The sequence below is a fragment of the Sitophilus oryzae genome, unplaced genomic scaffold (assembly GCF_002938485.1).
Source record: "Sitophilus oryzae breed Bouriz unplaced genomic scaffold, Soryzae_2.0 scaffold_810_pilon_pilon, whole genome shotgun sequence".
NCBI lineage: Eukaryota > Metazoa > Arthropoda > Insecta > Coleoptera > Curculionidae > Sitophilus > Sitophilus oryzae.
Window position 1 is genome coordinate 3,411,319 of NW_022147429.1, and position 24,972 is coordinate 3,436,290.

General features: G+C 30.2%; 2 protein-coding genes across 2 annotated transcripts in view; one reads left to right on the top strand and one right to left on the bottom strand.

The window, feature by feature from the left end:
- LOC115888994 (transcription factor CP2-like protein 1) overlaps positions 1 to 1,107 on the top strand; it is a 114,965-nt gene extending 113,858 nt beyond the window's left edge. The window contains 1 exon segment of the mRNA XM_030908901.1: positions 2 to 1,107. Coding sequence (XP_030764761.1) covers positions 2 to 84 — 83 coding nt within the window. The 3' untranslated portion in view covers positions 85 to 1,107.
- A 10,177-nt stretch (positions 1,108 to 11,284) lies between these two features.
- LOC115889088 lies at positions 11,285 to 14,056 on the bottom strand. The gene is made up of 4 exons (XM_030909003.1): positions 13,963 to 14,056; positions 13,610 to 13,666; positions 13,452 to 13,529; positions 11,285 to 13,396 (listed from the first exon to the last, which is right to left on the bottom strand). Exons 1-4 carry the CDS (start codon positions 14,054 to 14,056, stop codon positions 12,396 to 12,398), a joined length of 1,230 nt encoding a protein of 409 aa, XP_030764863.1. The 3' UTR covers positions 11,285 to 12,395.
- Between the last annotated feature and the right edge of the window lie 10,916 nt (positions 14,057 to 24,972).

The following is a 24,972-nucleotide window of genomic DNA, read 5'->3' on the forward strand; positions in this document are numbered from 1 at the left end:
CATGCAGGAAAAAGGAAATTACATATTTTTACTAAAGCGGAAAATCAAAAAGTGATGGCTGTTGTAAATATGCTTTACTATTGATGTAGTATGCAAGAATGAGATATTTCCATTTTTTTTTATTAGCAATACTGAGTATTGTGACTTTCTTGCAAATTATACCAATACCTGAAGAAGTATTTTAAAATAATAGCAAGATGAATGACACGAAGAAACGTTTACTTGGTCACAGTAAGATGAAATAATTTTAATTTTATGTTATTTTGGTATATATACCATAAGATCGATACGAGAAAGTTATCATAGAAAATCGCTGTCATTTCAAATAGAATAAAATTTCAGATGTCAACGATCGTCACTTTCAAGGCAACTTAACTTTTTTCGATCGTACGGTATATATATATATATATATATATACCTGTGTTATGATTTATTATAGAATCCATTATCCCATTTTATTATTCAATGATATATATTTTAATAAATAATATTATTCATCGCTGTTAGTATTATCTACTCTACATTGCTAATTTTTTTGTCTACATGTAGTATAAACTTATGATAAAAAGAAAAACATTTTTTTCTTTTCGACGTACGTGCCTTACAAATGCCTCATAAATGAATTAATATATTTTAATACAGAATATTTTACTGAATTGTACGTCGTTACAAAAAAAGCGTAGTATTTACAGATTTTACTCATGTTAAACATAAAATTATAAATAGTTTAGATATAGCTGCATGGTTTAGTTCTTTTGAAGTAAAAAATATCACTAATTTTCGTATAAAATACGAAGATATAAGATATATTATTATTAAGGATATATAATTATTACTAAGGGCCGGTTCTTCAAAGCAAGTATATACCAGGTATATCCAATTCTTGGAATATCTATTAAAATTCCCATTCAAAAAGTATAAAATGTTTGGAGAATAATTATCCCGAATTTATACTTGCTTTGTAGAATCGGCCCTAAGGAACAAAACAAGCTGTATATGTACAGGGTGGGTCAAATTGGACGCTTTTAAAGGGAAACACCCTTTTCTATAGGAGATAGACGAAAACTAATATCGGTATCTGGAGCTCAATTTTTATCAAAAACATGATGGTGAAAACCGCATATGGATATCTGTTACCGTTTCGGAGTTACGGGGTGTTTTTAAAAAATGTGCATTTTTAACAAATCGCTGTAACTTTTTTGCTATGGAAAATTTTGTATTTTTATGAAAACATTTCCAAAGCATCTTTGTACGTAGAATTTAATAGTTTAAGTATATATTTTTTTAAATTAATAATTTAAGCGTTATCAACAGAAAAATTATTTTTTTTATTTAGGACACCCTGTATATTTTTAATTAAATAAAACGAACTTAAAATTACCTTTCCAAAAATATAGCACACTTGATATTTTGTTATATTCTGCATGGAAATACAGAATTTTTTAAAGTTCGCCACTTAACTAGTAGGCTTTGGACCCCTTATTGATGATTTGCCCCTAATGGAACTCGAAAATATATTTTTCCAGCAAGATGAGGCATCGCATCAGAACGCTGAAGTTATTAGCAAATTTTTGCAGCCAATTTCGAGAATAATTGAATAGCTAACCAAGATTCCAGCCGTTGACCATTGAGGCCGCCGCCGAGCTTAGTGTCAATAGATTTTTACCTTTGCGAAAGAATAAAGGTTTTTATTTTAAAATTGCCCGTGTAACCTAGACAAGAATTAGAAGTACTTAGGGGTTATGTGAGGGTAACTTTCATCCACTGACGTAATGAATTCCGCGAGAAATGTTCCAAAACGGTTCCGTCTGTCCATAACAAAAGACGGTCGACATGTCGAACAACTGTAGCAAAATCTCATCTCTTGGTTTGCTATTAATTTTTATTGTGATTATATACAGCTTAAATGTGTTGATGTTGTTAAATATAATTTAAATTGTTATAAAATTTTGCATCTCTCATTGTAAATATTATTCTTGTTTTAACTGCTACTACAAGGAAGATTTTTTTTTGCATTACAGCCGGCGCAGTTCAAAGCCTACTTATTCAAAGTGGGCGAATTTTTAAAAACTCTATATCTCGAAGGGGAATCAAGCAAAATATCAAGTATGCTATATTTTTGGAAAGGTAATTTTAAATTATTTTCAAGAATTAAAAATATACAGGGTGTCCCATATAAAAAATCAATTTTTTTGTTGATAATTCTTAAATCATTAATTTAAAAAAAAGTATACTTAAACCATTAAATTCTAGTTAAAAAGGTGCTTTAGAAATGTTTTCATAAATTTACAAAATTTTCCACAGCAAAAAAGTTACAGCGATTTGTTAAAAATGCACATTTTTGAAAAACCAATGTAACTCCGAAACGGTAATAGATATCGATATGCGGTTTTCAGCATCATGTTTTTGATAAAGATTGGGCTCCAGACACCCATATTAGTTTTCGTCTATCTCCTAGAGAAAAGGGTGTTTCCCTTTAAAAGCGTCCAATTTGACCCACCCTGTACAGCAATTGATTCTGACGTGCCTAAAAATTGAATTGTTTAAAGAAGTAGGTGATGATGCTGTTATATCTGTAGTATCAACTGTTTAAATTATATTCTTCATCATCCAGTCTACGTAATATGCAATCAATGTAATGGAATATAGGTAGATTTCTAAATAAGATAAAACTCCATTACTGTTGATCAAATAATTTTAGTTTTTAATAAAGATGTTAGAGATTGGTCAAGGTAATTTTGGCCTCCAGAAAATATTAAGGAATTTTTAATCTTGATGTCTCTAAAAGATATCAACTACCATTGATTGACACTGCATACGTCTGTTATGTTTATGCGTGTTAAGGAAATCAATAATGAATAATCTGTATACTAGTACAAATTTTCAAACACAAAAGTATGAAACTCTGTGTTTGAGCTTTTTTTTCAGTTAAGTACAAAAACTTATTTTTAGTAAAGTTATTCCATTATAAGTGTATTAAAAATAATACATAATCGCTTTTTATATAGAAAAAACATTGTGCCTTGTGCCTACTAACACTAAGCTTAAGTACTGTCATATCTCAGTGATGTATTCATGGTAGTTTACTCTTCTTTAAATATCATTAAAATGAATACCTACTTCAAGACAGATTAGTTAAATGTGGAAATAAAAAGAAAGCTATCAAGTTACCTTATCAATGACGTTCGCTGACATTCACCATATAGTTTTACATTTAAAATATAGAATGTCATTTGTAAAGTAACTTGATGCCGTTTTTTTTTTCAAGATTTGTCTAGCGTGTTTTAATTCAATTTGACATTGTATTAAACTGAGTACATTATACCGTATGATCGAAAAAAAAACGGCGTGCAGTTGACTTGGAAATGACGATCGATAACATTCCTCATATAATTTTACATACAAAATGACAGAAATCATTTCCAAGCCATCTGTGACGCTATAATTTTTCAATTGTATGGTATTTCTTTTAGTGACCATATTTCCAGAAGAGTATGTACTTCAGTTATTGTGGTTCGTATGGATACATATTGTGCAATATTTTTATATATTATGTTTCAATTGTATCTACCAATATATATGTTACTTCATATTTTGTCCCAAACAAATTATATTTCTAGAAAATGATATCAATATCTTGATTTTTGATCATATTTTACATAATATAGATGTGCCTAGATCTCATATTTTAACCACCTCAGTTTTATATCTAAAATTAAAAGAATATATTATGTTACTTTATATAATCAATTATATATCTTTGTACTATACTTTTATTAACATTTAGATAGGCACTTATATATTTAGGTCTTTGCTAATAGAAACAGTATGATTAACTCTACAATAACTAATATTTTACTAACAATATATTTTAGATTACTGGTCTACGACCAATAGTTATTGTTATTTTTTAAGTAAAATTTAATATTTTAGTACCAACCAACTTTATTTTACAATATAATTTTAAAAAATTTACGTGGTATTAGCTATTGCTATGTTAAGTTTCATTATTTTTACATTGAAAATTTACTGTTATGATTTTTATTAATTGATATATTGGGTTTTTTGGATTGTTATTTTAATACCAATAAAATATTGAATTATGTATATTTTTTTTATTTATATCCACAAAAGAACGTTTTTATTGTGCTTTAAATAGGTATAGAAAGAAATAAAGAGATTAAAAATGTTAAATTAACATGAATCATATTAAAATAAATACTGAAATATATGTACTGAGAGTACTTAACTATCTTTGAATATAAAGACTTGCATTATGCTTTTAATTTTCACTAATATTGGACTGAAATACGATACGCCACTGTCAGACCGGAAACGTGGTCGGCCATTTTGAAATACTATTCCGGACTTTCAAGCGATGCTTATCCTCCTTCCTTAGTAGCTTAGTAGTGATTTACTCCACTACTAAGGAAGGAGGATAAGCGTTCAAGCAAGTAAAATCACTGAGAAAAGTCGCTTCCTTCTCGAAAATTTTTTTTTGAAGGTATAACCACATAAAATCGTTATGAAATGATCGGTTAGGGCTTTGTGCATGTGAAATGACTAATTACGACCTTTTTTGGGGGGGGTCAGAAATTTTTTATCCCGGAAAATGTCAAAAATATATAAACATGTTTTTTTACCTTTCCTACGCGATAACTCCTAAACTAATCAACTTATTCACAAACTCTTTTTTTAATCGATTGAGAACACATAGGCGGTGATAGCTAAGGTAATTAAAGTTCCATAGTGAGTGTATTTCTTTTTGGAAAATGGATTAAACTTCAAACATTAACTTTATTGTATCATGATTTTCGGTAAACGAGAAACTTTTTTATTTGAAGGAATTTTTACATAGTGTCTGCGTACGAAATAAAGAAAGAATATTAAAAAGGTTTTTAAAAGTTGTTACAACCTTGTATTACTAATATTTTTATAGTTATTCTGATTTAAAGTTATCATTATCCCGTGCGCGCCCTATAGTTAGACGCCGCGCAATACCGCCCGGCCTACATCACGTTGTACGGCGTGCTAGATGTGGTATTAATTTATGTTTTAGAGTAAATGTAGAAAATTCTTTTTAAATAATTATTTAATATGTGAGTAGAGCACATATATGTAGGTGTTGATTTAATATGAAATATTTTTGTAATATTTTTTTATGAAAACATGATTACATTATTTTTATTACATAATAAGGACATATCTTGAAGTTTGCATCGGATTGAAATTCTTTTATTAAACTACGAATTTCTTCTTTTAATATAGATGTTATTGTTTCTGTTTTCTGATTTTGATCTTCATACCACTTACATAAAGATTTAAACAAAAGTCTAAAAAGAGCATCGGCAACTAAAGTTAGTCCTCGGATAGCCCTGGAATATTATTTTTCATCTTACATCATTTTACAAGTATTGTCGACGTAATTAAATTAAGTTAAAGTGGTTTTCTTAAAAATGGCAAAAAGGCCTCCATCTCCAAAAATATACCCAATACTGACAAAAAAAGCCAGATAAAGGATTCCGCCTACCATTCCTGCCAAATGTTAATTTCCCATGTAATAATTTAGGATTATTCCGTAATATTTCGCGAGCTTTTAAATAAATGACGTAGTGTGCTATTATATAAATATGGTTTTGTTTTAAAGTTTTGAGCTAAATCTACTAATCTTACCATCGAAGTATATATGATATCACATTCGGTAGGTGAATTATTTATAAATGGCAAGTATAATATTTTGAAAACAAAAATTTCGTGTTGTTAATATCAATCCAGTTTAAAAAGGTTTCTTCGTACTTAACACTGCGAATAATTTGACATGCTAGATTCTTTTTTAGATTTTTCTCTACTTCGAATCTTCGTTTTAGATTATTTTCTATCCAACGTTATATATTTTAAGGAAGGATGTTAGGCTAGATAATATTTATTTGATCTCTAACTATAACAAAGTATTGTTACAAAGCCTAATAAGTATCAAACATTGTTAAAATTGAATTAACTTAAGCTTATACTTACATTATATAACTACAGTTAAATAAAAAGATAATACATATGCATGTATGCATATTACATTTTATTAAATAAGTATTACTACTTATAATAATATTAAATAAATATTTACTAAAAATAAATATACTTTCAATTAAAACGCATAAAAATTAAATTAATTTTAACATAGAATTAGAAATTAATGTAGTACTTGTGATATATGCTGTAAATGGCTATCTATAACACAAAAACTATAATTATTTAAAAAGCACCCAATACAACAGCACAACATTTCACAAACAATAAAAGCGGGAAGAGATATAAAAAATGATTATCTCAGTCAGTGAAAAATTCATCCAGTGTATATAGTATGCTTTCTTAATTAAAAATGTCGTTAATTTAGTTTTAATTTGTTTGAGATAAACAGTTGTGGCATTTAGGATTCTGAATTCTGACGACTCGTGTAAATTGTACTCGTTTTTTTTTGTATTGTATATATATATATATATATATATATATATATATATATATATATATATATATATATATATATATATATATATATATATATATATATATATATATATATATATATATATATATATATATATATATATATATATATATATTATATATTGGCAAGTACGCCAATATTTGCGTACTTGGCAAGTGTACTATCTGTGTAAACAACATATTTTGCAACAAGCTTGCTCACGCTACGCGGCGAGTGACAATTATTTGCGCAAGGAAACCACTCACACCACATGGCAAGTATATAAAATATGGCGGGTAAATAAAAAATGTTTGTACAAGTACACGGATCGTCAGAGTCCACCGTAATAAAAATAAACTTTAATAAATAATAATAGAAATGTTCGATTTTTGATGGTCATAAACGGTTATAAACTTTAATGAATACATATCTATTTTTTTATTAAATAATTCAATCATTTTTTCATCTCCATTTTTTTGTGTCTCACGCATTAAAAGATTTACGGTAAATAAGAATAATTAATATTATTCTGGTTTATATGATAAATTATTCAGCCCTATTGGCAAAAGAAATACTGACTATGGAATTTCAGCAAATTAATTAAAAAATCTTATTAAAATAGTTTACAATATAAGATCTGTTTGTCTAGATGTTAATTTGTGATGTTTGCCCTTTTTTTCCTATTTTATCACATATCAAAAATATTATTATAATATCAAAACCGTTCTATTTAACAATTTTTCTTTTTGTTAATATATTATATATTAAGCATACATCATATTGTCTTTTTCCGCAGCATTTATGATAGTTTTTAGGTACAGTAGGATTTAAAAAAAACTTATCACTTTTGTTTATAGTTTTTCTGCAAATTAAAGAGTCGATAACTAAATAATTTATAACGTACAGAATTTACTAAATTTCAAACTGCAGATAATCAGAAATAGGCCTACGGAACATCGCGTCCGCAGTGCCGCCAAATAAAATCAAAGAGTCTCGGGCGGCGAGGCCCGAGCGGTCTCGCGCGCGGCCTATTCGTAAATTTAATTTAGGATAACTAGAAAAGTATTAGCATTAGAAGATTGTACCAAGATTTAAAAACTTTTTCAATATTTTTACTTTATTTCATACGCAGATACTATGTAAAAATTCCTCCAAATAAAAAAGTTTCTCGCTTACCGAAAATCATGATACAATAAAGTTAATGTTTGAAGTTTAATCCATTTTCCAAAAAAAAAATACACTCACTATGGAACTTTAATTACCTCAGCTATCACCGCCTATGTGTTCTCAATCGATTAAAAAAAGAGTTTGTGAATAAGTTGATTAGTTTAGGAGTTATCGCGTAGGAAAGGTAAAAAAACATGGTTATACATTTTTGACAGATTTTTGTCATTTTCCGGGATAAAAAATTTCTGACCCCCCCAAACAGGTCGTAATTAGTCATTTCACATGCACAAATCCCTAACTGATAATCCTGTATAGGTATCATGTAGTTATACCTCCAAAAAAAATTTTGACACATTTTGATATAGTTTTTACTCCACTATAGTCTTTATATTCAAAGTTGACGCTAAACAATTTGACAGCATATTTTACAGGGTCGACATTAAGAAGTCGAATATCACGTTGTTGTCGAAGATATGAAAAAACGAATGGTAGTGTCGCATGGTTTATAATGGTGCATATCCTAAAAATATTTTGTTCTTTACAGGGTGTCACAAAAAAAGTTATGATAAAGTTTTTTAAATTGCACTTCTATTTTTCTGTAGATAATTGGATTTGTCATAAAATTCTGCATATGGTACACTACTTTTATTTGAAGCACTATGCGCTGTTGCCATTGCCATTCTATTTCTTATTTACAAAAACTTTGGTTAATAACAGTATAAGAATATCCGAAAAGTGGTTAAAAACTGGGGGTGAATATAACTTTGCTTGTATACTTACTAAAAATTTCCATTTTCCTAAACAGGGTATTTTTTATGGCGTCACAAAAATCGGAATATTAAAAATGCTATATCTCTATTTTTTTTAATGCAACTCCTGTATATTATTTTTCGTTTAGATGCAGACTTATAAATAATAAAACAATTTTTGTATTTAAAGTGTTCCTAAATTTTTAGCGGTTTTGCAGATATTCAACGGTAAAATACCCGACAAAGATCATAATATTAGGTAGCTTTGAAAAAAATTTACTGTTGAAAGAGCCATAGGTATGTAATATAATATCGCGAATATCTGCGAAAGACTTAAAAATGTGCTTAAAATTTAACAGTTAAAAGAGTTAAAATGTAACACTTTAAAAACAAAAAAATGCTCACTTTTTAATTCTGCATCTAAAAGAAAAATCATACAGTGTGTTGCATTTAAAAAACTGAGATATAGCATTTTTAATAATTATTGCGATAATATAAATTTTCCTTTGCGGGTTTATAATATACAGTTTGTGGGAAAATATAGCTAAGTATTAATAAAGTTAAATTCACTCGTTTTTAACAACTTACAAAGTACTAATATTTACAATACAACAGAAAAGGGGGGGGGGGCTGCAGTGGCGGACTAAGCCTCTCGGGGGCCCGGGGCGGCGAAGCTAAATGTGGCCCCCGCCCCGGTCTGTTTGATAATGATATACTTCTAATGCACATTTTGTAAAAATTGAATGACGTATGTATAATGGATGACAAAATTCAAGTATTTATACAGAGTGTCCCAGGCTGAGCCTGCGTTAGAAGTTTCTAGAGAACTACAATATCTAGATACGAGATTTTGTGCATATCATTGTTTCATAATGAGATATATCGATTAAAAATATTTTCAATATAGCGGCACTTTCGGAATTACCGGAAGTTGACAGCAACTTTCTTATTTTAAATGGGTGACCCCATTTCTTATTACATACCTAAATTCTCTGTAAAATTTTATGAATTTTGATATTAAACACTCTATACCTAACGTTAAACGTTTTTGAGAAAAAAAAATATATATAATTTTTGGAGGAAAAAAACTGCCTGTCAAAAATATGTATATAGCCTAAACGTCAAATTTGATTGCCACAGCCACTGTACCATAAAGAGAAGACATGTGGCTATCTATGTCAAAAATTAAATTGACCGAATGTCATATAATAATGGTCGCAGCTGTCGTGGAATTGGGCGATTAAAAAATTATCATAAATCATTTTTTTCAAATGGAAATCCACTTTTTTATTTCACTCGTGAAAAGGCTTTTGTTTTTAAAATTTGTTACTTTTTGACTATACATGTTCCTGTACCTAAAATAAATCGTTTTTAAGTTATTTAAAAAGCTTTAAAGCGTGTTTTTCTTGATTTTAACCAGTAGCCTATGACAGTATATTATCGATCATCATTTCCAAGCGAAGTTTACGCTGTTTTTTTTTCGATCGTACGATATATTATTAAAATATCAACTATTAGATATCACTAAAGAACGAAAATACGAGATATATTTATATAAATACACGTTTTAAACTTTTAAGCAGTAGTAGTTATAATACAGGAAATTCAAATAATTCATTTTCTGACACACGGGAATAAATTGTCTGACTGTTTGACACTTAATGTCAAAGGAAGCTAGATAAAATCAAGAAAAATATACGTTTTCAAACTAAATCTTAAATAACTTAAAAACTATTTATTTTAGGTATAGAAATATGACTAGTTAAAACCATTCTTAATCTAAGGTTAAAACGTAACGAATTGTAAACCTTTTCACTAGTAAAATAAAAAAAGTTGGTTTCCATTTGAAAAAAAAATTATTTATGATAATTTTTTAATCGCTCAATTCCATGACAGCTATCGCCATTATTATATGACATTTGAACAATTTAATTCTTGAAATAGATAGCCACATGTCTTTTCTTTATGTCACAGGGGCTGTGATAATCACTAAATTTGACTTTTAGGCTGTACAAATTTGTTTGACAGGTAGTTTTTTTCGTCCAAAAATTTTAAATATTTTTTTCTTAAAAATGCTTCCAGGGAAATACCGTGACAAAATATCGCAATTTTGTAAGTCCTCCAAGTTCCAGGCCCGTGGCTCCCGTTATACTAAAGACTTCACTGCTCATCATCAGTAATGAAGCTAGAATACAAGTTATGTGTGCATTGGTTGTAATTTAAAATGTTTATTGAGTAAAAATAAATAATGAAACCATTGAAAAATAACTTAAAATCTAAAATAAATAAATTCAGTCTCAAAATATATAAAAAATAATAATTATTCGATATTTTAAACAAGGAAATTTACCCCTTGATTTAATTTTCTAAATAAAAAATGCCACTGACAATTATATTGTTTATAGTTAGCGTATACGTATGGTTTGCATACTCCACCTACAAACTGCTTATAAGTACTGAACATATTGGCCTTGTTTGCCAGTTGAATAAAAAATTACTTATTAAGATTCGGAGGCCCCCTAAAAGACGAGGCCCGGGGCGGACCGCCCCCTAGTCCGCCACTGGGGGGCTGCAATTAAAAAAAAAACTTAAAACTTTATCCTAACTTTTTTTTGTGATAACCTGGTATACAACAAAATATTTTTAGGATATGCCCCTTTATAAACCATACAACATCTATATAAAATATGTTTTCATATCTTCTTCGAAAATGACTGCGATATTGGACTTGCTCGCACTAATGGGCCACCCTGTGTGTGAATACTAATTTATAAGGATGCTGGAAAGAAAAAAAAAACAAATGTTTCTATTTATAACTTTTTTAATTATACATGCATTAAGTTTCTTAATTTACGTACATTTTTTTTGGTCTTATTATATTTAAAATCTCTATTTCTAAATTTTAAAGTATAAAATATTTTACACCTAATAAATAATTTTAAAAGAAATGATTTTGGAAAGTCTTTACAGGGGTGATCAAATTCAATATTTTTGAATATATATTTAAAAGCGAATTTGAAATTTGATCACCTGTCATTTTTTTTTTCAAATTCGCTATCAAAAATCAAATCTAAGTTATAAACAAAATTTACGAATCTTTCTGGCGGTGAAGACAATCCACCAAAAATGTCCTTTAGAGGATCGCATGCCTTAAAATGTGTTAATAATGTGTGTACATCTAGTGATTGACACTCTCTGCTAAATGTTTCGCATATTTCGCATGAGTGAACCTGTAGACATCTTTACATTAAATACCCACAAACATAATAAAAGGCATTTTGTTTCGGTATATTTTCAGTTCTGTAACTATGATCCGTTACAGATACAGCCAAAACTTCCAAGTTTGTTTCTGCTTCTGCCGTCTCCAATTCCTTGAAATCGGATTTAAGATTCACTAGTAAGTGGTCGAGGTCTGGTTTGCAGTTCATGTTTTTTGAATGAAAATAATTTTGGATAAATTGCTTCTTAAATGCTCTTTGAAACTGGATGGGGGTCGGATTTACGCAATTACCGCTTTGCTGCCTTACACTCCCAAAATAGTTTTCCAGGCAGTCTGTATTCAGCCTTCTAGTCATGAGGTATTTATACCCTACTCCCTTTAGGTTGTCCCATAATCTGTGCCCATAATTTTAAAAGACTTTTGATAGTAAATGTCCAACTTTTAATAAACCTTAATTTGTTTGTTAGGTCCTTCCCATTTACGTTTATTATTTTTAAATTTTTGAAAAATTCTATCATTTCTGTCAAAAATTGATTCTGAAATTCCGAACCGTCATAAGCATTTTGAAATTTAAATGGGTTTTGCGGTGAAATTGAATTCAGAACGTCAAAAAGACGATTAAATTTTTCAATTACTTCAATTGTGCCAAATGCCTCATGAGGTAGTGTACCCAAACTCATATATGTGTTCATACCACATGCCACTGAATGGCTTAAAACTTGCGCCGCATAGCTTACTTTCATTCTTTCAAATGATGTGGGATATAAATGAGCATAACTTAGTTTAGGTGCACACCTATAAAACTGAGATTTATCTGAATTGTAAAATGTTTCAATATATGCCCATGATGTCTTTTTATTTTCAAAGCTAAAAATAAATTATTTCTTGTGGCCTTTATTAAATGGCATGGATCGAAAAAATAAAATAACTTTTTGCCTCCCAATTCAAATTCTGGGTTGTCGCAGGTAACCCCTAAAATATTTGAGAGTTGGACAAAATTTGACCCCATATCGCTAGCAATTCCTTCTACATTCAATGGAATTTCTTTTAATTTTAGTATGCATTTTTCCAAAATGGAAAGAAGCTTAATGGCTTGCAACTGAGCACCTGCAAAAAAGTATACTATTGGTTGCTTCCATGATGAGAATAAACCTCTTGTCATAATCACAAGAAAATCTTTGCAGGGCTTTGGTTGTCGTTCCCCATTACCTAAATCTTCAAAACCTATAATTTTGTCGCTCTTTATATCAAAAAACAAATTTGTCGTAATGGACATTTCGTCAATACACAGAATACAGTGTTTGTCCTCCTCTAGCATAGACTTAGTTTTGAATTCTAGGGCGTCATAAATAGCCTGATCCAGGTGTTGACATGAAAGTTTTGCTGTCAACCTCTCAAGAGTTCGCTTATCTGGCAATGTTAACATTTTTGCCAGAAAGCGATAAGCTCTGGGGCTCAAAAAATACAGTGCCAAAGCAAATTGTTTTAGTTCTGACGAGTATCGTCGTCCTAATGGTTTTTTTGATTTCATCTTTATATGAGTTTTAATTAGCTCAGTCAAAGGAGCATTTAAAAATTTGTCACACATGACATTAAAAACTTCTACGGAAAAGTCTTCCCCCTCCTGTATTTTTGGTATTTGCTTTCTTTTTCGTAGATTTCTAACCTGCGCCCTTAGTTTCAGTTTCCTCGGAGTATGTGAAGATAGGCTTGATGGAGTCTGAGTGGTTGCGGTTGGGGAAATCAAAGGCACTTCCACTTCTTCTGAAGTACTTGATCCTAAAAAAAAAATTTTGCTTTAAGCAAGGTTCTTTAAGTCAATTTAATATCTTACCTTGAAAATAATTGGGCGAGCAAAATAGGCTTAATGGAGTTTGAGGCTCAACTTGCACTTGTTCTGAAGTACTTGGACCTGAAAAATATTAAATTTTTACTTTAAGCAAGTTTTTTTAAGGCAATTTAATATCTTACCTTAAAAATAATCGGACAGACAAAATAGGCTTAATGGAGTTTGAGGCTCAACTTGCACTTCTTTCGGAGTACTTGGACCTGAAAAATATTAAATTTTTGCTTTAAGCAAGGTTTTTTAAGGCAATTTAATATCTTACCTTGAAAATATACCTATACCTATACCGCGATATCTCTAATGGTTTACTAATGCAGTGTTTTTTATCGCTGGCAATAAGTTTTACATTAAAAATATTACTCCATAAAATATGTTGGGACATTTGTACTAAACCAATATTACAGCATCTTAAACAAATTAGCCTTTACTTTTAACTTTAACAAACTCACTTATTAAAGTTTTAAGCAGTAGTTTTATTAACTGCCGAATGATATGTTACCGTATATCGATATAGCATTAAATATGCCCCTGACGGGAAAAACGGAAAGGAAGTAGGAGGAGCCTAACGACTCGCTTCGAGGACGACGACGCATAGGATTTCGGGCCAGTCGAGGTAATAAATTAGATGAAATAAATAGTTTTTATTGAAACTGTTGTGTCTCTCAATAAAATTAAAACCCACGAAAAGCATTTTTCGTATACATGGCGCCTAACAGCGTGGTTAGGCGAAAAGAAAGAAGCTGGAGAATTGCTGCTAACAAAATGGAATCGTTCAAGGTTGTTGACGAGACGCCCAAGCTTCCCAAGAACAAGAATGGCGGTGATTTTCTGGACTTTTCTGTTTTCGAAAAGCAGAGTTCCCACTCCCAAAACCCTTTCAAAGAATCAACGGACAGCAGTGACCAGTTGAGTCAATCAGACGATGGATTTGACCAATTAGAAAATATAATAAGACTCAACAACAGAACAAATCTTACTAAACGTAACCAATTCTTTCACTGAAGCATTAAAACTGTTCCAGCAATCAACATGTAACACTCCCTAGGAATAAGAATTTACCCTGTTTTACTGGTCTTGGCCACGAGAACCCCATATACTTTGTCGATGCTTTAGAAGGTATTTTAAGAAGAAACCCTGCCTTCGATGAAGAGAAAAGTATCTTTACTGTGTCTAGGCTAAATGGTGAAGCAAAAAAGTGGTACGAGCCTTACATCTGCCTTAATTTAACATGGAAAAACTTTGTAGATCGCTTTTATGAGAGATTTAATAATATATTGTTAACTGCACAACTTACCTCTCAGTTGTATGGCGAAGGTCAAGCACAACATGAACCAGTAGGCATCTTTATATCCAGGAAGATCGCTTTATTTTCCAGACTAGAGCCAACCCGACCTGACAACCTTAAGGCAGCAATCATCATGGAACTGTTAAAACCTACAATCAGATCCAGGCTAAGAACATATCCGACTTCAATGAACTGTGAACAGTTAATTGGGGCTGCCACAGCAGAAAGGAAGATTTGATTTGTACTTATTTTCATTTTTAAGTTTTCCAAATTTATTTATGTTTTAAGAATTATTTTGAATTTTGTACTCTGTACTATCATTATTTTAAAAGCATTTTTCGTATACAGATATTAATTCTATACTTTTCAATTTTAACAAAAAAATAAATACGACTCTGTATACATTCAACGGAAATTTATTAAATACGTCTCTGTGTTCTACCGCTATTAAATGGTGGCCAGAGAAATAGAAGGGATAGAGAATGAGCTTCAACATGCGCGGAAGGTCTAATCAAGTTGGGCGCCATATTCCAGGTCTCCGTGTCATTTTGTATATAGGTGGTAATCTATAAGTAATCAAATTCATAATCAGTAATCAATTTGCTGTTTTCAAGCATACAATTTAAATTTAGTGAAATTCTATCATTTATTGTAGTTAGTTAACATTAGTATGATTTATTTAATTATATCAGTGTCAAAACTGCGGCAATATTGGTATATAATGCACTAAATGTGCACTAAATGTCTGAATATTCTGACAAAGACGCTACGGACAGATGACCTTTTCGTCGTTAAACACTCGAAATGCCATTAAATGAAAGTATTTAAATTATTTCATATTTACTTGTACAGAATTATGCGTTTCAATTTAAAATTTTACCAAATTTGAGTAAAATTGTTCTAAACAACTTTTTGTTCAAGTTGTATATTCATAAAAACATTTGGTGCATAATTAATTTTGATGATTACTTACACCTTGTATTTTTTATATTAGCCTAGAGAAAAATATGTTTTTGTTTTATTTTTTTTATTGATCTCATCAAATTGTGTTACAAAAACTGTTACATAACATGTCTTCTAACAAATATTTTTCCTTAATCCATAAACATCATTGATTTTATTATGGGTATTGTGTGGTATTTATCCTGGTTTTTGTTGACAAAAAAACTCAGTCTTGTAATAGAACATCAATTTTATATTTGATAAAATTATTTTGATACAAAATTCAATTTGTCAAAATTCAAGCCATTAATATATTGATAAACAACCCAAATTATTCCTAAATATTTTATTATAAAAAACTATTTACGGTGGGTTTGTAAAACACATTATCGTTTGTCTTAATACTACAAAATGAATTTATTTTTGCACAAAGCTTGTCGATCCTTATTTGTCCATACCATAATTCTGTATGTACAACATACATATACCTAATTTATTATTAAGAGAATTAGATTATATGATCTCTCGGAGATTTTAAAGAAATTTTTTAAAGATAAAATGGATAAGAAATTTAGATTTTTAATATAAATTATTATTTACTGTATTTTATCTATTTGAAACATGGGATTGACAATCCCTAGTTAAGTTTCATTTGCATCAAATACTACTTTGCTATAAATCCTGGCTCACAATTTAGGGCCATTGCAAAATGCTTTTTAACTTCATCATAGATTTTACAAGAATACAAAGTGTAATATTGAAACAAAGTAACATTGTAAGCTTCGTGACTAATAATCTCATTTTAACACTCTTTAAGTATCATTTCGTTAACAATTATAAGATATTATATGATTTTCTCAGTGATTTGTGACACAGATACAAATTAATATATGCTATAACAGTTTTAAATATGAAACTTCTGCCTACAGATTTAATTTTCTTATTGGCATAATACCCTTTCTTCCTATATATAAATCTTGCCATTTTTTAAGTCCAATGTTCCTTGTTTTTACAGTTGTAGGAATACTAAAAATGTGGACTATAGAACTCGATACTATGTTTGAAAAAGCCTTCATACCTGTAACTGTGCATAAATCTAATTAACTGAATTCTCCTCCTCTTGTCACTCTGAACACGGCTGCTGCTAATGTTAGAAATATTTAGCACAAAACTACCTACAACAAACTTTACAATGAGTGTTAAAATTTTTTTTCGCTGTTAGAGTTAAAACACCCTATCTTATGTTTTCTTTTCCTCCAAATAATCTTCTTGTCAAGTTAGGACCAATCTTATTTGATATATTTCCTGGTCCACTTGAACTTGTGCTTTCATGGACACTATAAGAGTTCACTGTTTTACAGAAGCACGAACATTGATTTCAAGTATCTTCTTCCTCCTGCATTAGTAATAAAAACACATCCTCTTTAAGTAGCCCGCATCATACACTTGGTACGACCATTCCAATTACAATCCACGATTTTTCAAATCCTTATTTTGGAGAAAACTAAAGATGAAACAGTTTGAATCATCTGTAAACACAGTTATGTTGTATAAAACTTACATGAAAACTAATCATTATTCCCGGCGTATTAGCTTTCTTAGAATGACTATGAATATACAACAAGCCTTTTTGAATTAGTGTTTGGAATAATTGAGATAATAATAAATTTTAACTAGATAACAACTAGGCAAGAAAACAAAAGACAAAACAAACGGATAATGTCAATTAAAGGGGGGAAGTGACAGCGAGACCTGGAAGATGTCTGCCATCTTGCCGTCGACAAAAATTTGGATGCGCACTCGTCGAAGCTCATTCTCCCACTTCCATATCTCTGATGGTGGCCCAATTCGTGAAACGTCACGGATTTCAGCTCCAGTTAGGTTTCTGGACTACCGTATGATCGAAAAAAAAACGGCGTCCACTTGGCTGGGAAATGACAATCGATGACAATTCCCATATAAATTTACCTATAACATGACAGCGATGTTCATTTCATAGCAGAGATATGGAAGTGGGAGAATGAGCTTCGACGAGTGCGCATCCAAATTTTTGTCGACGGCAAGATGGCAGACATCTTCCAGGTCTCGCTGTCACTGCCCCTCTTTAATTGACATCTGTTTGTTTTGTTTTTCATTCGATATTGATATCTGGATAAAATTATGCTCAATCCAAATGATGATGGAGCAACACCAATTTCAATTGGTTGTACTAGCACACTTCGTACAGTACACTTAATTGTATCGTACAGTGCATGTCGTACAATTGTACGACGAGATTCACGAGATCAAGGGCGGACGTCAACGGAGTAGAATGAGTATGAGTCACCCCGCACCCGTAACAGAAGTGTACGAGTACAGTTGTATACAGGTGGATGACACTTCTTATGGGAGAACTGGAAATGGTTGAAAACTTGACTACAAGCGATTTTCTAGGAATCTTCCTTACCGATAAATTTATTGTGACAGGTGACAGAAACAACCGAGCGATTTCTTTCAGTATAACTGTTCAGCTCTTTTTCTTTCTAAAAGGTGTGCGTTGAAAGGAGACAAAAACAATTTTTACAACCCATAAATTGTTATTCGAACACCACTTTCTCCTTGTCGGGTCGTTGACGTTGACTTGTCTCCATTTTATTTCTTTGTTTACAGGTTGCAGTTTGCTGTAAATTAGATACATGATTATTTAAGGCAAATGGGTTTTTGATAAAACTCCACGGACTAACGTGTAGGTAGGTAAGTGTTGATAAATAGAAGTTTTTTCATCTTAACATGCTCATTGTCATTCTCCTGATTTAGGTGACAGAAAAGGATCATCAAATGAAATTGAATTTTTATATTTTTTCATCCCAGGACCGATAATAAAATATATATTTTATGGATACCTTCCTAAATATCAACGAGATGAGCCATCGGAAGAAAGGGACCATGGTACAAAACAGAAAGGTGATCTTTTTCTTTCCACTTAGGATATTGAAATTATTATATACTGTAGTCATGTTTGGCATTATATATTTAGAAATATGGGTAAAATGAAAGAACAGATATAAAGAGCATTGGGGAAAGGAGAGGCAATACCTGTACTTTCTCTCTCTGATATTTGTGAAAGTTACGGCAAAGGTATTTTTGTAAATGTCATCTTTTGATCGACCTGAAAACTTCGAGCCTTCTTCGAGCAAAAAGATGAGACTTTTAACAATACCCTGACAGATTTTAGAGACGATACAGGTTTTCCTCTCTTTTCCCTGGAATACTTTAATTTATTATTCTTTGTTTATCTAGATTTCTCAGAGCACTATGATCGAACTCAGCTTGTATGTTCCAGATATAATCGTCCAGTTGGCTTCAAAATGATAGAATTATTGACATTTCCTATATAATTTTACTTTCAAAGTTATGATGTATCGTCATTTCTAAATACATCTATGAGCGCCATTTTCAGGTTTGTTATAATTAATTTTGTCTCTTTGTCTACTTGTAACATTATTTTTTTAATTTTATTAATTTATTGTGGGTGAGAATTAATTTCTATTTATATATTTGATATTGATATTAAACTATATTTTTAAAAATGGTGTATTTTTTGTGTTTTTATCTATGTCATAATTAAAAATAAATGAAGAATTAAAATTTTTATTTTTAAACTTCCCACCATGCGTGACAATCTAGTCCGTAGTTCCTACAAGCGATATTGGGGGCGCTAGTAGCAGTAGACTTGTCAACAGTGTCAAATTTAAACGTCAATTTCACTTTCCAATATTTAGCAAGGCGCTCGCACTTCTCCTTGTGTATGTGTTTTGTGGTTGTATAGGAAGAGACTTGGGGATAGCACCGGTCGCGTGTTATTTTATATTTCTCACGTCTCTAGCTATACTTGTTATGTTGTACAATACGTACATATTTAGTATGCTACTATACTGTATACTTTACTAATGTACCTAGTAATAAAATCTACAAAATAGCAATACCTTCAGAATTGTTTAACTATAATTATTATATTTTTTATATAGATAAATCAAGTTCTAGGAGAAATACCTACAGTATATATTTTGAATTTAAAATTAGAAAATCCTAAAAAAAATTATCTATTAATTGGGATGTAGAAACTAGACATATTAGGCATTACGTGAAAGTACCATATAAAGCTACAAAAATAAATCGCTACTATTTTCAAGTTAAACGACAGTACTAATAAGATAGCACACACTATAATATACATAGTACATCAATTCACTACGTACGTGGGTATTACTGCGTATGTAGTGTACGTATTTTGGTTTAAAGCTAATTTAACCAAGCATCAGTTCCCGTAGTATGTTGTGTGGTCGGTCCCCGGTCCCGGGTCCAGTGCTTGCAAAGATGCAAAGTACAATGATAATGGTGGATTGTACGTTTCGTACAATAAAATTGTACGACACGTACACCGTACATTGAAATGTATCGTACATTTGTACGACACGCACAGGTACTTCCCATCTCTAAATCAGAGTCTCAATTATTTTAAACACTAATTCAAAAAGGCTTATTGTATATTGTCATGAAGATCATTTAGCAGAAGCTAGCACTTGGGAAAATGATAAGTTTTCATGTGTAAGTTTATACAACATAATCGTGTTTGCAGATGATCCAAAACTGTTTTATTTTAGTTTTCTAAAGGGCGGTTGTAAAATCGTGATTGTAATTGGGATTGGTCAAAAATAAGTGTATGATGAGGCCATTTAAAGAGGATGTTTTATTACGTGTGGAGGAAGATGATACTTGGAATCAATGTTCATGCTTCTGTAACAGTGCACTCTTATAGTGTCCATGAAAGCACAAGTTCAAATGTACCAGAAATATGTCAAATAAGATTGGTCCTTGCTTGACAAGAAGATTATTTGGAGGAGAAGAAAACATAAGATAGGGGTATTTTAATCCAGACCTTGAAAATTTAACATTTTATTGTAAAGAGTTTGTTGTGAGTGCTTGGTTGTAATTTTGTGCAAATATTTCTAACAGGAATAGAGTTACATTAAAGAAATACTAACTTCATATTTAAAAAATGGAAACAGACGCCACCTGGTGTCGCCTGGCATTACTAGCTAAATTGAGGGGGATTGGAGGCAGGGCTTAAAGGGAGAAATTTAAAAAAAATATTTTATAAGTCTCACTGGCTTACTGTTTTAAAGAGTTAATAAACATATTTTTTATTACTTTAATATAATTTAATGTATTAAAATATGTCTATTAACTTTACAGAGCAAATCAATGATATTAAATAACAATAAAAAAAAAATTATTATTTTCAAGAAAATTTTTTTTTTTTTTAATAAATTACACATTAGTAAAACAATATCATTTATTTTTTAGAGCTGCGATTTATATTACAATAATATTGAAATATATATATTTTTTAACAATGAAAAATATCCGGACCACAGAAAGAAAGATGATCAATTAATGACTTAAATTAGTTCAAAATACATTTTACAAATTTTTTTTTTTTTTTTGATAAGTAAAAAAATAGACATAAAAGAGACATTTTTAATTACTATATTTTTTTTTTTTTTTTTTTTTTTTTTTTAATTATTGTAAAATAAGTATGTAATAACATGCATAAGGCACTGTGATACAACTACCTAGTATCCTTGATAACTTACCTAAATCCACAAAATATATGCTAATTTAAATTCCTTTAATGATCTAATGAAATTATATTTTTTTTTTTTTTTTTTTTTTTTTTTAAAAAATTATTATACAAATAGATATAATAGCTGGATATAAAATGAGCCAACGTGCATAAACAACCAAAATATGCATCAAAAGTACTTTTTATCAGATCATACCCTTGGATATATTATGTATTTTATATATGGCACATCCAGTTCAAAAGTTTACTAACTCAAAGTAGAGAATATAGAGAACATTGTCAGGTAAAGAAAATTTAAGTTAAGGCAATGTGCTCCTTTTTGCATATTAACAGCCAAATAATATAATGTTGATTTAATAAAATTTTACTGGCATCCTTCAGAGGTATAAATCAGATTAAAGGACATTTGTTTTTTTAATAAATGTTTGTTTTGTAAACATTGTTTTTAGAGACAATACAGTTTTGAACGGGCTGTGTGATATAAACAAGGATCTTATTATTATTTGAGGTTAGAAGTATTTAAATAATATAAAACATGATCAAAATCATTTTTCATCATAAATTATAGGAGGTGCCACGTGTTTGATATTATTATCAGAAATATGTACGTTTGGTTAAACAGGTACACTTTATAATGGGGGTTCAGGAAGTAGTTAATTAAGACGTAATTTACCTGATTAACTTCGTGTAGTTTTCTTCATAAACTACGTCTTTCCCGTTCATTAACTACATGAAACTACGTTAATAAACTATGTATTGATAGTATGAATGAATTTTCCTTTGTGTAAGGGGTGTAGTAGAGATGTGTAGTGTAATGTGTATTTAAAGCCATTATTTCTCCTGTTTTCTTAAATACATTATATGTTTTTAAAGAGAAACAACAGTATAACTTCACCTCAAACCTTTGACATTTGAAAGTCACATACATAGGTTACATAAACTACACTCTCTACATAAACTACATTAACTACATGTAATGTAGTTTATGTAGTTTCTAAAATGTATGTAGTTTTTCCAGACCACAAACATGAGCAAGTTCTATCAGCGGGTCTTTACAAAGTTGAAATCTAAAAATCACAAAATACCCGTTTATATCTTAGTTGTATTTACGGATAAAGTATTTGTGTGTAATTTCTGACTTACTAGTTAACTGAATAATCGCATTAAATACATTCAAATGGTAATTTAATATTGTAAAAACAAAATTATTTTTAAATCACTTGCCAAGACAGCCGGCCAGCTTCTTTGTTGGCAAAATGGCCAGTATCATGTTTTAAGCAATGTGAGTGACAAAGAAAGCTAATGCCTAGCAGATGTTGCTTTCTTTGTCGTTGATCCTAGCACGTTTAGAATTTGACTGTTGCCTGTTTTCCCATACAAGTGACACCCCCATGATTTCCCCAACATTGCTTGGCAGCAGTTTTCAGAGTGTCAAGAGGAGGAGAATTCAGTTAATTAGATTTATGCACAGTTACAGGTATGAAGGCTTTTTCAAACATAGTATCTAGTTCTATAGTCAACATTTTAGTATTCCTACAACTGTAAAAACAAGGAACATTGGACTAAAAAAATGGCAAGATTTACCTGGGAAGAAAGGTTATTATGCCAATAAGAAAATTAAATCTGTAGGCAGAAGTTTCTTATTTAAAAGTTTTTTTTTTTTTTTATTTATATTAATTTGTATCTATGCCACAAATCACTAGAGAGAAAAAATCATATAATATTCATAATTGTTAACGAGATGATATTTAAAATTATTAAAAAGTAGAGACTATTAGCACAGAATATCTAGCTACGCAACAGAAGAATACTCAGAATGAAGGAGCTAAAATTGCACAAATAGAGTACTAGATGGCGCGACAATATCGTGATCAGAATATAATTAGACATTTTGAACTTTCGGTTTTGGATCGACGGCTCATCGACAGCCTTATAGCTCGGCTAAATATCCACAGTTGCCAGATTCAAAAAGAAGACTTGAATTGGCATCCCATTCATTTATTGTGTATAATGCAGTATGGGTTTCTTTCTATTCTTCTTTCTTGTCAGATACACTTATAATTATTCCTTTGGCTTTAATACAAAAATGGTTTTAAGTTTATTATTACAAAACATACATTTTCCTTATACACTATACCTTATAATGTTAACTAAGAAAATAAGACATAGTACCTTTAAAATTAATAATATACAGAATGATTGATAGGTGATATTTATAAATGCTGGAACGTTAGTAATGAAATATGGAAATAATTTTATTAAAATGCAGTACAAAAATGTTAGCTTGAAGCTAAAAAATACTATAATAACAAATTTCTTTCGTTTGCCACGTTATTTATATATTATAAGACCTAGGTAGATTTTAAAAAGTGAGACAGGTACAATTAATAATATATTAGTTCGACATAAAAGTTGCTGTCACGACATCGGACAATAAATTAAAATTCATAAAATAATTAAAATTATTAATTAAAACAAATCTTTATAGAAACGCAAATTATACCAAATTTGGACCCAATCGAACTCAGAATGATATCATAATGGTGTACTATATTATGGTAACACTCGATATACTTTAAGGTACCATATTGCAGTATCTTGAAGTCCATTAGTATACCAAATTTAAGAACAATCGAACGCTATGAAATGGTATCGTAATATGGTACTATATTAAAGTACCACTTTATATACATCATAGTTCAATCATATTACAATGTAACCAAAGATACATAGTATATAGGTTTGAATGATCAGACACGGGAAATGAGTATCGGTATGCATCATGGTACCATCATATTACAATGTCACCGAAAATTCGTAGTATCCCAAGTTTAAACCCAATCGAACACCATGTACGTAATATGGTACTATATTATGGTACCAGTTGATATACTTCATGGTACCATAATAATGCAATGTCATCAAAATACACGCAAATTATGTATCAAATATGAGCTCAATCAAACGTCAGGAAGTGGTATTAAAATATGGTACTATATTAAGGTACCACTTTATATACATTATAGTACCATCATACTACAATGTCACCAGAGATACGTAGTATTCCAAATTTAAGAACAATCAAACGCCATGGGTATCGTAATATGGTACTATATTATGGGACCTCTTATTATCTCCATGGGTACCATAATATTACAATGTTACTGAAGATACGTAGTATCCCAAATATGAGCTCAATCGAACTTTAGGAAGTGGTATTGTAATATGGTATTATATTAAGGTTCCACTTTATATACATCATAGTACCATCATATTACAATGTCACCGAAAATACGTAGTATACTAAGTTTAAGTCCCATATAAATTTAAATATAAAATGACAGTGATATTCATTTCATAGCTATCGCTAACGCCGTTTTTTCCCGATTATACAATATGAACTTGGTATGAACACAATCGAACGTCATGAAATGGTATCGTAATACATACATATAGAGTAGAACAATACTTATTATGTGTCGCCAATTACAATGAAAATTCAGGTTTCAATTATACAATCAAACGTCAGAAAGTAATTGTAATTTAGCTCATAAGATTTAATTCCAACTAACATGGCAAACTAAGAAAAACAAGCTCTAGTCTTTTTAATATGTGTAAATGATGTAGCAAATTTGAATGTAGGCTTTATCAGGAAA

Coding starts and splice junctions, on each gene's coding strand:
- LOC115889088 (XM_030909003.1), bottom strand. CDS start 14,056: ATGCGTCGTCGTCCTCGAAGCGAGTCGTTAGGCTCCTCCTACTTCCTT. Junction 13,667..13,962: donor TAATGCTATATCGATATACG/GTAACATATCAT, acceptor AATATTTTTCAG/GTCCAAGTACTCCGAAAGAA. Junction 13,397..13,451: donor CTCGCCCAATTATTTTCAAG/GTAAGATATTAA, acceptor TTTTTTTTTTAG/GATCAAGTACTTCAGAAGAA.